The sequence below is a fragment of the Paramisgurnus dabryanus genome, chromosome 18 (assembly GCF_030506205.2).
Source record: "Paramisgurnus dabryanus chromosome 18, PD_genome_1.1, whole genome shotgun sequence".
NCBI lineage: Eukaryota > Metazoa > Chordata > Actinopteri > Cypriniformes > Cobitidae > Paramisgurnus > Paramisgurnus dabryanus.
Window position 1 is genome coordinate 19092436 of NC_133354.1, and position 13977 is coordinate 19106412.

Genomic DNA, 13977 nt, shown 5'->3' on the forward strand with positions numbered 1-13977 from the left:
CCTCAGCTGCTGTCCTGAAGTATGAGAATAATGTAATGAACATCCGACAGTTTAACTGCTCCCCACATCCTTACTGGCTGCCCAATTTCATGGATGTGTTCACCTGGTCGCTGCCGTTCGTAGGGGAGAAAGGTACTCCACATCCAAAAACACAGCACTTACAGCTTTTGTCCTGACACAGTTAAAAAGTTAACATTGAAGCACACCATTGGGTTAAAAATTGACCCAACTGCAAAGTAAAAATGTTCAATGTTTTGATACCGTCTCTGCTTTTCAGTCACAGAGATGCTGGTCAACGTGTTGAGCATCTGCTCTGACGATGAGCTGATGAATGACGGAGAAGAGATCTTTGACGGTACGACATGCTCCACTTTCATTCCCTTCACCTGTCATTTTAATACAAAAATAACTGTGTATATAAAAGTTAAAAGTGATTTACGATTTCCCCGCATGAATCATGATTATTATTCTTCTACAGAAATGGCCTATTTGACGTCAGGTGCATCCTGAATAATGACTTGGCTCTTTCAATATGTTTCTCGTAAAGTGCCATTGAGGCTCGGGGGTGTTGTGATGTCGTATTACTAATGGCACTTACATTCCCTTAGTACTCGACGTGTTACCTTAGCTACCTGCTAAAGTAATTGTCACTGCCGCAATATATGTAATCTCTTACTTTAACCTGGCAAGACTATAAATTGCAATTTAAAAGTTTCTGGAGTTTTTCTGCCTGTGGTGGTCACAGTCTGATTCATTTTTATTTCCACCCACAGCCAATGCAGCAGCTGCTCGGAAAGAGGTGATTAGGAACAAGATCCGTGCCATTGGGAAGATGGCCAAGATGTTCTCCGTCCTCAGGTACAAACAGAGCTTCCTCAAGCTGAATCATTTAGTCTGTGGCCAGCTGGGTCACATGAAATCCTTCTCTGATTGCTAATGGACATCTCATGGAAAATCTGACACACTTTCTTTAAAAGAGACATTTATTTTAGACTTTTTTCTGACGTAAATGTGGGAGCGGCCATCTTTAAGCTCTTTTGTGTAAAACCTCCGGTGAGCCACTAAAGCTATGGTAGTCGTATTGCGAGGGACATGAGTGTGCCGTTTTGACTGGCATATTAATGTTTATTCTAAAATCCAAGAAGACCGACATTTGTGCAGTTAGGAGTTGCCACAATAGCTGGTACAAACGCAGTAAATCTTTACAAAACATTTGTTTTGAACATTATCCATGCAGAAGAGCTGAATGTGGATGTTGGCCGTCCATGATCTGCATTCACACACATCCATCCATTATTATTTACAAAACCATGGTTATTTTGTGGTAACAATGGTTTTACTACAGTAACCATGTTTTTTATATTATGCTGATAAAATATGCTGACTTAGCTGGTTTAATAATTCTGCTACTATATATTATTACAAAAATGCGATTACATTACAGAATATATACGACATAAACTGCTTATACTAATTCTTAATGTGACTGCACGTTTTGTTATGTTTTAAATGAAAAAGCAAATGATTTCCTAGTGCGTAAAAAGCGTAATTTTTCATAAAACGAAAACAATGCTGAATACATGTAATAGTTTAATATGTTTATTATGGTGTGTTCAAATAACTTAAAATGTGTTGAATGAGAAAGATACTGCTGCTGACTGTCGGACCGCATGAAGCTTGATGTGACGCCATAAAAACTTAAACAAGTCAATTAAAAATTGTCGTTATCTACACATGCTAGCTCCACGGCTCTTTTTGCCTCCAGCTAAGCCCCGCCCACCCAGAGACGTTGCAATTTTAACAAACTTTTAAGGGGTCTATAAACCGGCTACCAAACCTCCCTACACATAGTGGTGATTCAAAACAAAACATTTGTTATTTTTGACAAGGTATTTATTCCAGAGTTCATTTTAGACCATTAAACAAACAGAAACCGGAAGTAAAGTTCAGACCAAACGCATAACCACGACAATGCACGTGCGTCCGATAAAATTCTTGCCTTGCTGCCAAATCACACAGCGGTAATCCATCTCTCCTCGTCTTTTGGAAACCAAAATATTTTTATTTTTATATACAAGGTATTTGTTTCAGAGGTCAGTTTAGCCAGACCAGATCGGAAGTTAATTTTGCCAGACGTGTGTACATCCAATGAAAGTGTCTGTATCTTGAATGCACGTAACGTCTGCCAAATGCACATTATACATTGATATGTGTATAATAATACTAATGTTCTTATCTCATCCTGGCAGAGAGGAAAGTGAGAATGTCTTGACTCTGAAGGGTCTGACACCTACTGGCATGCTGCCCAGCGGTGTGCTGTCCGGAGGCAAACAAACTCTACAGAGCGGTGAGCTCACGACCCAATTCTGGGCGTGTCCATGGTTTTTGTCTCTCTCTCTTCTCTCTCCTCTCTTTCTCTTTAAGTGTCTGTCTCTTCCACCTGTCCATCATCTGTCTCTCTCTGTATCCTCTGACAAACTCCAGGCTTTGGGTGATTCGCTCGTCGTTCCCCCAAAGCATGGACACATTAGTGGGTCGGTTTACCTATAGCTGGTAAGCTGGGGTGAGAATGAGTTTCTGTAGGGTCCATACGGTGTCTGTAGCACAGCGAGACTCCTGTAGAGTGCGAGTGGCTGAGGATATTGTCTGCGTTTGTGGTCCATAGTCTGGTTGGCATGCATGCAACTCGCAGGGATAGCCCGGCGCCCGTGCGCGACTGCTGCCTGTGCATTACTGCTATTGCATGGCTTGTTCAGGTGTAACACACTTCACTCCTCTCCCTCCAGCAACCATCGAAGCCATTGAAGCCATCGAGACAGAAGATGAGGACGGAGAAGGTAATTGCAGGGCTTAGCCACACACTGAAACTAACCACCAGCTTACAACACACCACACAGAGAGGAGACAATATGGGTTAAGAGAGCACCATGCACTACAAAAGGGCACAAATCATGTCTGGGAAGTAGCCTGTGTTGCTAACACTAGCTTGCTAGCAGTAGCTTACAGTTGGCTGTGTCTGAAACTGATGCTGCTTCCCAGTTTGCCTACATATATCATGCACTAAAAGTATGCACTGGGAAAAGAATTTACATTTTTGTGTGAAGCAAAATAGCATGAATACTAACACGTAATGAAGTGACCATTGTTGTCTAGGCGTAGGCCTACATTGTGATCATTAAAGGGATAGTTCAGACAAATATGAATATTCTGCAATTTACTCCCCCGCGTGTTGTTTTAAACCTCTCTTTATTCTGTGGATCACAAAAGAAGATATTTTGATAAATGATTGCAAGCAAACAGTTGATGGTATCCATTGACTTCCATAGTATTTGTTTTTCCTACTATGGAAATAAACGGGTACCATCAATGGGTTATCATCATTTAAAGCAACACTATGTAGTTTCCATGTTAAAATGACTTACAGCTCCCCCATGTGGTTGAAAAGTGCAACAGTGCCTGGTATCAGACACTCTTCTCCAGGCAGGGGGAGGGGCGGGGCTGTGTGCTCTACCCTCCACCGCCACTTTCAGAGTGTGCTTGTAGAAGCTAGGAGACTGCTCAGGTTGCAGCAACAGTACAATTTGTCCAGTTAAAAGTTGTTCTATCACTGAAATAATTTTAGAGACATTATTTAAAGGTAAAAAAACTACATAGTGTTGCTTTAACAGAAGAAATGAACACATTTTCACTTTTGGGTGAACTATCCCTTTTTGAGTTAACAATTAACATGCATCAAATTTCATCTCTTTGGATTAAAGGCGGGGTGCATGATCTCTGAAAGTCAATGTTGACATTTGAAATCACCTAAACAAACACACCCCACCCAAATAGAATCTGTACCTTTTTTGATAGACTTGCCCCACACATACGCAACACCGGCAACGATGTTGGTTTGTAGACACGCCCCTTACTGCTGATTGGCTACAAGTGTGTTTTGGTTCTCGGCCGACTCCCTTTTCCAAAGTGTTTTTCAAAAATCATGCACCCCGCCTTTAAGCTTTTCATTCAAAGAATAAATAATTAATAAATTCAGTATAGCATCATTTAACTAACTGCAATGAATTATGGGTAATATCAGGTAATACTACACATTGAATTTTCACTGGATAAAGTAGACTATCCGGGTGATAAATTTTTAACATAGCCTACTTTAATTTGGGCCATACTAATTAAACATTTTAATACTACTAAGGATTTATGGTAGCCTATATGTTTTGGTACGCAGGGTGAAGGTCGGTGCCTTGTACAAGTGATTTAAAGGTGCTGTGTGTAAATTCTAGGAGGATCTATTGACAGAAATGCAATATAATATACATAACTATATTTGTAGTGGTGTATTAAGATCTTACATAAAGAACAGTTCTGTGTTTCGAATAGGAGGGGTGAACCGTGGACTGAGCCACTAATCTATAAATGCATTAAACTTTCGTTTACAAAGACGTGAAACTCACCGAGTGGTCAGGGGTGTTCACTGGTATGCTCACACAACAATCGCTGCAAACGATGCTTTCCAACAGCTGTTTTAGCATTCGTTGTTAACTTGTGGACCTATTTTTCCAAACGCCTCACACCCGTACATTCTTCCGCTGAGAGCTTGAATAATAGACACTCCAGCCCAGGTGGTGGCGCTAATCCGCCATTGCCAATTGCAAGAATAGAAACAAAGTTCCTGACGCGGAGTAATACCGTACCTCACAGGACATCTAATACAAGTCAATGGAGTTGGCAAAAACTACGATAAAACCCGTTGGAATGCGTATTTTGAGGCGATTTTTGTGTGAGCATATCAGTGAACACCCCTGACCACTCGGTGAGTTTCATGTCTTTGTAAACGAAAGTTTAATGCATTTTAGGAAGGATTGTTCCAGTGCACCTATTAAGCCATTATAGAGGTGGGAGGTGAAACACAAACACCTGAAAATTCTCGGGGCAGCCGCATATGTCGAAATTTCAGTCAAAACCGTTCTATTTCATCATGAACAATCTGAAAACAGGGCTTTAAGTGTAAAATACCGAACTTGTCCTTTAATGTAACCGATGTCTGTAAATAGTGTAAATAACTTGTTTATATAGTGTTACAGTATTTTATTTAAATTGTTTCAATGAATCATGAATCAATCATAATTCTGATTCAGAAATTCAGTTGTCATCACTCAAAACATTTTTTATAAATTTAAATGTTTTACTGAAAATGTTGTTGAACATAATTCAAAAAGTGATTAATCTACTTAAAAATCCTTTCCATAAAGGTAATCAGGCTCCAAAGGTCTTCCAAGAAACCTTAGCATCACATGATGTAAAATAAAGGTTTTAATTTCACCACATACTGCCTGTAAACGCAGCGCTTTTCAGATTTTGGACACGGCATTTATGCAACTAAAGTGGTTGCTGCTAGCATTGTAGGCTACAAAAGTTTGATTCCTTTTAAATCAATGAGTTGCATTGTTCTTTATGCACAATTATTACAGGAATGGTGAAGTTTGTAATGGATCATTATTAACCAGATATTCACTGTGCCCTTTTGTCTAGTACCATTGAAGGAACATTCATTTTATAACATGCATGATGGTTCGAAATCTAAACTGGAGGCATGTTTATTTGATATGCTGTGCTTTTGGCCAACATGAATCGAGTGTGGTCATATAGCATGTGATAATCTTCATCAGGATCTCTCAGCCAACCAGAGTGTGTTCCTGTACTGCAACCTCAGCAGCTCATCTCAATGATACGCTGAAGGGGACTTTGGACACAGTTTTTATATCTTATACAGTAGTACTGACAACAGGCAAAACAGTGTTAGTGGAAAACAGTTAGGGCTGCATCATTGCGAAAGAACAAAGTTGTATTGTTGATTAATAATAATATCAACAATAGCAGGTCAAAAAATAGAAATTTTAAGTCCTCATGAAGTCCTGCTGTTTATTTTGGCTTTTCCTGTCTCCCCCACAGCCATCCGCGGCTTCTCTCCTCAGCACAAGATCACCAGCTTTGAGGAAGCTAAAGGTCTGGACCGTATCAATGAGCGCATGCCGCCCCGCAAGGACGGGGTCAACCACGTGGGCCACTCTATGGGCAAGATGAACATGTCCGAGACCAACGGCACTGACGACAACAGTAACATCCAGTGATGAAACGGCTGCCCGCCCACCTGCACCTGTTGAGTCCATGCCACCCCACGATGCATGGCAGGACGTCGCCAAACTCGTGATTTAAGGCCTCCTGCTTCCAACAAACACCCAATGATCACTAACACATCCCTGCTCCAATGTTTAATTCGAGATCCAAACTTTGCCGGACTTAAAATCTTTCACTGAAGTGGGTGAGAGGCGGAGTATTGTCTTGTTTACGGTTTCGCAGCGGTATACCTTGCTGATTTCTGCCTGTTCTCTGGGAACGGTGGGGTGGGGGGGTTATATGCCTGTTAAGGGCTGAAAGTGTCTTTATCAGAGAGGGGGCAAAACCTGCCAGTTCCTTTTTTGACTCCGCCCATATGCAGGCGGGGTTTGGGAGCTCTCTCTCTTAAGCTGATCCGTGTAGTTCATCGGTGCGGTTGTTGAGCCTGTACCAGTTCCACGCACACGTTTTCTTTTCTGAAGTTTCCATCTCATAATGAAATTAGCTTACTGTTGAAAATGTTTTGCTACTGGTATTATTATTAACACGATTTGAAATGATGAAACATGAAAACGTTTGTAAGAAAAGACATTTAACGACAAAATGTGTACATTTTATTACTTACTGACAATGCAATCTTACCTGGGGGGTTTTATTTATTGATTTTGTGTTTGGTAAGATGCCATGCAGGTGGTAAAGGGCGGAGCTTAGTGGTGCTGTTTGTCCACCGTAGACTCTTCACATCAAAAGCACCATTCGGATGAAGAAGTACTGCAGTAAAGCTCAACCTTTGGCGCCACCTTCCTGATTGTTTCTCACCTGCCTGTAATTCGAAACGAAAATGCATATAGTACATTTCGCAAATAAATAAATAATATATAATATTATAAATATATATATATATATATAAATATATATATATATACAATGATCTGAGACAATGATTTTTAACAGCATCTATGGTACTGAACGCATCAGTGCATGCAGTTAAGTTCCTTATTGATATGTGAAATTATAATTGTGATGTGTTTCAATATGGTAGACTTGAATTATTTCCCTCTTCAAGTTATATTTGTAAAGGTCTAGTTTGTTTTTATATCTATAATATAAATATATATATGATTTTGTAATCTTTTATTTGATTGACTGATATCATTTGATGGTTTATTTATTTTTGTATAGTTTTGCTGTACAGGCACTGGCGCTCTTTTCTTTTCATTTCGTTTGTTTGTTTGTTTTGTTTGTTTCCATTTCTTCTCTTCGTTCAGTTGGTGTACAGAAGTTGTTCAGTAGTGTGAATGAACATATTACTCAGTGAAAAGCAACATTCAGGCTGCCAAAGCATGATCGCATGGTTTATTCAAATGTAAACAAATTGGACACAAGGAAAATTCAGTGTCTCACTTTGAAGAGGACAACTATATTATCATTATGATTCTTGATGATATTCTTATTATTCTTACAATTAAGCTTACAGTACTTTCATTTCCACTGTTTTTGATCCTTGTTTGGTCCAGATGTGGTTTATTTCAAAGGAGGAATTTTATGGATTTGTGACGATTTTTCTTGTAATTTTCTCTGGAACTAAGTTTTCGCATTTAACTTCCTAAATGAAAACACATATTGTAAGCATGCCCTATGGGACAAATCACTTTTTTTACTCTTGAATAAAATATGCATGAACTAAAAATGTTGTTACCCTTTTCCTCCTGGACTAAATGATTGTGACCCAGTCAGGGAAAACCCCAGCTTATTTTTGTGATTTATAGTTTTTCTGCATAAAATCATCCTACAGATATACTTTAAGGGGTGGTTTCCCAGACAGGGATTAACTTAAAATATAGGACTAGGCCTTAGTTTCATTATGAAATATAACTTGTTTTAACAAACATGCCTTACTAAAAACTAGGGATTGACCGATATGGATTTTTCAGTGCCGATGCCGATACCGATTTTTGTTTCATCAGCCTTAGCCGATGACCGATACAGGCTGCCGAATGTTTTTTTTTTTTTTTTTTTTGAGCCGATATTTGGAGCCGATACTGCTTTTGCTCGCTCAATTTACATCATAAAAATGGCACGATGATGCCAAATGTTACAAGTCTCAATTTTAAAAAAGTTACATTTATTGAACTTAAAAAAATCTATATTTAACAAATAGTAAAAACAGGTGAGGGTTCTATGGAACCATCTTTTGATGTTGTCATGGAAAGTTTGGTTGTTTGTAGTCACATGAACTGCAAACGCTTGCGGCTTCCAGCACTCTGTCTGTAAATAATGCAGAAAAAAATCGGCCAATGCCGATACACATTAAACTCGCAAATATTGGCCCGATATATCGGCCGGCCGATATATCAGTCTATCACTACTAAAAACATTACTTGTGTGCATTTTAAGGCAAAACCAACGGGCACTGATGTATTTTAAGATATGTCAGTGCAAGTTGTTTTCAGCTTGGGCAGCTCTTACATTTATTTTAGTATAGGACTATCCCTGTTCGGGAAACTGCCCCTAAAAGTGACTGAATAAGGTCATGTTAAATATTGAAATCAGTGTGAAATCAAACTTTGATGCTCCTGATCTCATTATTAGATTATAAGACTGGGTTATAAAGACATGCTGGCCATTGCACTCCCAAGTATCTACTTTCATGGTTGAGAATTTAGCCAAAATATCTCCTCTTGTGGAAGTGCTTGGAAAGACTCTAGCTTGAGTAAATGAACCTAAGATAAAAAAAGCTATTTAGATTTTTACACATATGTGCAATTTGTTATAAAAAAATATAAATTGGAACAGAGTGTTGGGTTTAAAGCACTTAACTGGTGAAGGTTTTTTTCCATGAGGGCAGTCCACCTGCTTCCTGCTATTCTTCCACAGGAAACTTGGGGCCTACCGTAACCTCTCCCTCAAACCAGGGCTTGGTACACACAGCCATGCACACGCTTCTCAGCAGGACTTTATTATAATATTATGTGCTCTTACCTACAGGAAACCTACATACTGATTAATACATCAGGCAAATATACAGACACAGGAACCCGACTAGCTTTATAAGATTTATAAAACATATATATACTTATATCTGAAAAACATAACAGGGATACATACGACGGATGAGTATAAGCTATTTGGACTGAAATATGGAGCAGCTCTTATATATTTTGATTATTCGGATAGTATCTTCATCCATCATCTCAGCAGGTAAGTCAATCACAAGTCTTATAAATAGGTGTGTTTTGTTACTAGACCTGATACCTTGTGGTCTGGTTTTCTGCTACTTTGAATATTGTATCTATTTAGTTTTCCTGATGATCTTTGTATATCAGTTGCTTTAAAACTTATAGTACACTAAGGTAGTTTTAACTATTCGTGAAAACATTTTCCTACTATGGATCTTATATCAAAATACATAAATAATATATAAGATTAAGTTGTTCAAACACAAAAATGTCAAGTTTATTGCTCAATAAAAATTAAATGTGAATTTTTTTTTGACTTAAGTGACTTTAACTGGAAATAAAGGAAGAAATTATTTAAAAGCTAAAGGTTGGCATTAAAAACACTTTTCTCCCATGTGTAATGTACAGGAAATGACCCAAGCATCACAACTACATCACTACCAAACACAGCCACATTGTCCCCACGACTCACTTATTTAAGTGCAGGTCAGTATTTTTGTTGCACATGCATAATACAGTGTTGTTTGGAAAATCCAATGCATTTTACCTGAGGTGGTGTACTTTACATTCAGCACATGTTATTGGCACATAAAGGAGTTTAGCATCTATACAAAAACTGTCAATTTTACAGTGAGTCCATTTGTTTTCAGTAATATACATTGTGTTTTAATGTTACATAACATTTATACCATTTTTATATATTTTTATTTGTGTTTATGACACTTTGCAGCATCTCTATATAAGTATTGACAACGGCCTATGGAAATGTCACTTGTAATGAATTTTGGATTAATCACACAATAACATATACACAACTTAAGAGTAATACATACTTTACAGTTACTCTTACACTTTCTGGCAACAACAACTACTATTTCTTTAACAACATATTTTTTTTGTCTTTTATTTAAGATGGAATTACACTAAAAAGATTTCCATTCTACAATTTATAAACATTTAACTATTATCATGCTGTTTGAATTGGATTAGATTTAAGTGAATCAAATTAGTGTTTTTGATTAAAGAGACAGACTTATTTTTTGCTTTAATACTCTCGTAAAACATTATAAATAACAATACTTTATAACTGGTTAATGCACTGTATATTGACATCATTCTGAAAACAAACACACGTTTTTTGAAAATATGCTAATTTTCCAGCTCCCCTCTAAAAACAAACAGTGCTAAATAGCACTAAAAGTGGTTCTTGGCTCGTAATCATAGACAAACCATTTTTAGTGCTATATAGCATCTGTGAAGCACCTATGAAGAACCATACGGGGGTCATATAGCACCACATTCTACATAGCACAATATGGTTCTACACCGGTGCTACACAGGTACTTCATCCGTGCTTATATGGCACTTAAAATGGTTCCTCTACGATAATGAGCCAAGAAACACTTTAGCATTGTTTGTTTTTAGAGTTAAACATTTGATTTTACAGTTTTGGAATCCATTCAGCCGATCTCCGGGTCTGGTGGTACCACTTTTAGCATAGCTTAGCATAATCCATTGAATTTGATTAGACCATTATCTTGTTACAGCAGCAAAGTCTTTGATTATTACGCCAGGATGAGTATAGTTCCTAGCCATATCTGCCTAAACAAATCCCAACTTTTAATTTTCTGTCGGTCTTAGTACACAATGTAACTACAGAAGAGTCAAGTTTTAAATAGGAAAAATATCGAAACTCTTTGGTTAATTTTGAGCGTGATGCTAATGGTCTAATCAGATTCAATGGACTATGCTAAGCTATGCTAAAAGTGCTGCTGCCAGACCCGGAGATCTGCTGAATGGATTCAAAAATGGTAAAAATCAAATGTTTAATATGGGAGCTGAAAAATGTGAATATTTAAAAATTATATGGAGTGTTTCTTTAACAAGGGATATTTTTCTGATTATATTTGTTATCAATTTATTGGAATATATGATCTCTGAAGCTGTGTAAATAAATATGTCTTGATTTTAATGTCTTTGTTTAATTTCAGCAGCCCAATCGTCTTCAGAAAAATCACTGACTACATCTTTCAATACCCTTGTTATGACCAACAACACATTTCCAACTGTGAGCACAACCACCATGGCTCTTTTATCTTCCAGCCAAACAGGCAAGAAACAAATATCCCTTTAGCAATAGTTTACACTAGCAACAAACAATAATATGCTTGCAACACAAACAATGACACACATGAAAAATAAACATTGCATATCTTTATTTAAGCAGGTACGACTGCTGTGCCTGGTGAAAACAGTCACTCTACTTCAAACAGGACATCAGGTAGTATCTATTTACCACTGTCAAACTCAATATACTGAAGATTTTGACCTTACATGGCTGTTTTTAGCCACAATTTAATTTTTTGCCTGTTAGGGTAAGTTATAATGTTAATCTTTTATCTGACTTGTCCACCAACTGGAGTTTGGATTTTTAGTGGAAAATTCTGTGAACTCTTACATAACAGCAAATGTTATGAAAGTCATGAGGTCATAACAACAACTGTGTATTCATTACAGGACATACTACTATTACTACTATCACCAGCTTACCAATAACAAGTTCAAAATCCTACACCAACCCAACTCAACATGCTGTCTCAACTTTAGTGGCCAGATTAACAATTGCAACCTTTTCTTCATGCTTTATATTTCTATTTGTAAATAAATAAAGAAAATCATTCAATGTTGTGGACATATTCGTTTCTCCAGGTACACTGTAACGACCACTTGAATCCTTCTAGAATCCTTAGCTATCATGACACAGGCCTCACTGGTCCTCTTATAGGGGCCTGCCCAAAAATATTGTCCAATGTATACATGCCTAAACTGTATTTCACACTTTTGCTCTTTGCAGTGGATGTTTCTGGAAATTTAACCCATGCAGTTCATTCAAACCTCACTGCCTCTGAGGTCACACCTGCACCTGCACAGGACATGGGCAACAGCCTCACTATGCTTGCTTTTGGTATGTTTAACACTAATGATGATGTCATGATACAATGTTTTGCCAGTGCTAAAAAAATGTCCTTGCAGGTGTAATGAGTCTCATACTCATTTTAATTGTTGTCATGGTGATTCTGGTGACTACCATCAATCTCAGGGGACGATGTAAAAATACAAAACAACAGGAGGGTGAGTTTCTCCGTCTTTCTGACAGTACAAATGTTACTTTTAAATACACGCGGATATAAATATATTATATGATCCATCTGTATTTCTTCACAGGTATTAAAAACTACGACTCTATGGTTACTGACAGGTAAGGCCTTACAATTCAACGTTGGCACCTAAATGAACATGAGATTTTCCTTGTCATTGTAATATATTATTTATCTCAGACCCTATTTTGCATCTATTGTATATTGTATTAGAGTGTAAAATAAAACATTTTTGTATTATTTTCAAGCAATATGACAAATAACTGTGATAAAGAGAGCATCACTCTTGTTTCTGTGAGGACAATAAACACAGACTATGGTAAGAACAGCTGAAAATCAAATGTGTGTGTGTGTTTTTCATGATTTATACTAAGTAACGGTATGCCAGCTTTACACTGAATAATTCATTTAATGTTTTCTACATAAAATCATTCTACATTATGTAAAGAACATTCTGAAAATGTAACCTTGATATCTTTGATATTGACTGAGAAAGGTCAAACTTTGATGCTACTCTTCTCATAATTAGATAGGTGACATATAAAAAACAGTAAACATGTTTTTCTTCTTATTTGTGCAGACACAGATTCTCCTCAAGTCTCTTCAGTTCACAGTACTATAGTGGACAATGAGGAGCAGGAACTTAACAGAGACCTGCTGAACATCAGAGGCGAATTTTAATTTCACTCAGATCACAGAGCAAAGAGAATTGCAGTTCCTACTCATTTTATATATTTATAATGCTGAATGTATGTGAATAAATGTGCCTACAGTGGAGGTCAGAGAGTTAATGTGATATCAAATTTGACAAATGCTCCATTGTTTAATAAAGTTTCATGAATTTCTTTTTCAAATACAACTGTAGATTTGTTTCTAATATTAAGTGTTTATAGAAGAATAATATTGGGAAAGTTCTTAAAAACTCAATTTTTCTGTACATGTAGCCTGTATGGTCATAATCAGTGACAGTTAATAAAAATTTGGCACTTTATAATTTACACAGGTTAATGCATAAACACAGCAGTATCACTAACAAGCACTTCCAAATGATCTTCAGTATACTTATATTATTTGACATTTGCTGTTAATACGGAGCAATGCTCCTAAAACCTTGTGCTTATTCGGAAAATATTCGCCTAATCTTTGCATTTTTGTTTCTGAGATAAAAGGATTTGCAGATTTCCTTCTTAAAGGGATAGTTCACCTTAAAATGAAAATTCTGTCATCATTTACTCATCCTCATGTTGTTTTATACCTGTATTTATTTATTTTTTCTAATGAACACAAAAGAAAATATTTTGAGAAATGATTGTAAACACACAGCAGATGACCATAGACTTCCATAGTAGGAATAAAAAAATATGATGGAATTATGGGTACCATCAACTGTGTGCTTACCGTCATTTATCAAAATATTTTCTTTATCATTTATCACAATACTTCCAAAATATTTTTTCCTACTATGGAAGTCAATGGTCACTATATAGTGTGTGTTTACCATCATTTCTCAAAATATCTTCTTTTGT

The 13977-nt window shown here is 37.0% G+C and overlaps 2 protein-coding genes across 7 annotated transcripts in view; both read left to right on the forward strand.

Moving 5' to 3' along the window:
* The window catches only part of ppp3ca (protein phosphatase 3, catalytic subunit, alpha isozyme), a 52127-nt gene extending 44329 nt beyond the window's left edge, over nucleotides 1-7798 (forward strand). Inside the window, exons 9-14 of one of the 2 annotated variants that reach the window (XM_065287159.1) lie at nucleotides 7-132; nucleotides 278-355; nucleotides 774-858; nucleotides 2250-2347; nucleotides 2787-2837; nucleotides 5950-7798. In XM_065287159.1, the coding sequence (XP_065143231.1) occupies nucleotides 7-132; nucleotides 278-355; nucleotides 774-858; nucleotides 2250-2347; nucleotides 2787-2837; nucleotides 5950-6128 (617 nt within the window). In that variant the 3' untranslated portion in view covers nucleotides 6129-7798. The remainder of the gene's footprint in view (nucleotides 1-6; nucleotides 133-277; nucleotides 356-773; nucleotides 859-2249; nucleotides 2348-2786; nucleotides 2838-5949) is intronic. The other variant, XM_073812589.1, reaches the window with a different exon arrangement.
* Nucleotides 7799-9040: 1242 nt separating this feature from the next.
* Nucleotides 9041-13488, forward strand: ecscr (endothelial cell surface expressed chemotaxis and apoptosis regulator). Of its 5 annotated transcripts, none has more exons than XM_065287800.2 (10): nucleotides 9041-9315; nucleotides 9702-9779; nucleotides 11288-11404; nucleotides 11518-11574; nucleotides 11811-11912; nucleotides 12145-12258; nucleotides 12327-12425; nucleotides 12519-12552; nucleotides 12700-12770; nucleotides 13032-13488. In XM_065287800.2, exons 1-10 carry the CDS (start codon nucleotides 9255-9257, stop codon nucleotides 13130-13132), a joined length of 834 nt encoding a protein of 277 aa, XP_065143872.1. In that variant the 5' UTR covers nucleotides 9041-9254; the 3' UTR covers nucleotides 13133-13488. The 5 variants fall into 5 exon arrangements, with proteins under 5 accessions (XP_065143872.1, XP_065143870.1, XP_065143873.1 ...); XM_065287798.2 differs by having other exon boundaries at nucleotides 9043-9315; nucleotides 11285-11404; XM_065287799.2 differs by having other exon boundaries at nucleotides 9045-9315; nucleotides 11285-11404; nucleotides 11521-11574; nucleotides 13032-13487.
* Nucleotides 13489-13977: the final 489 nt, after the last annotated feature.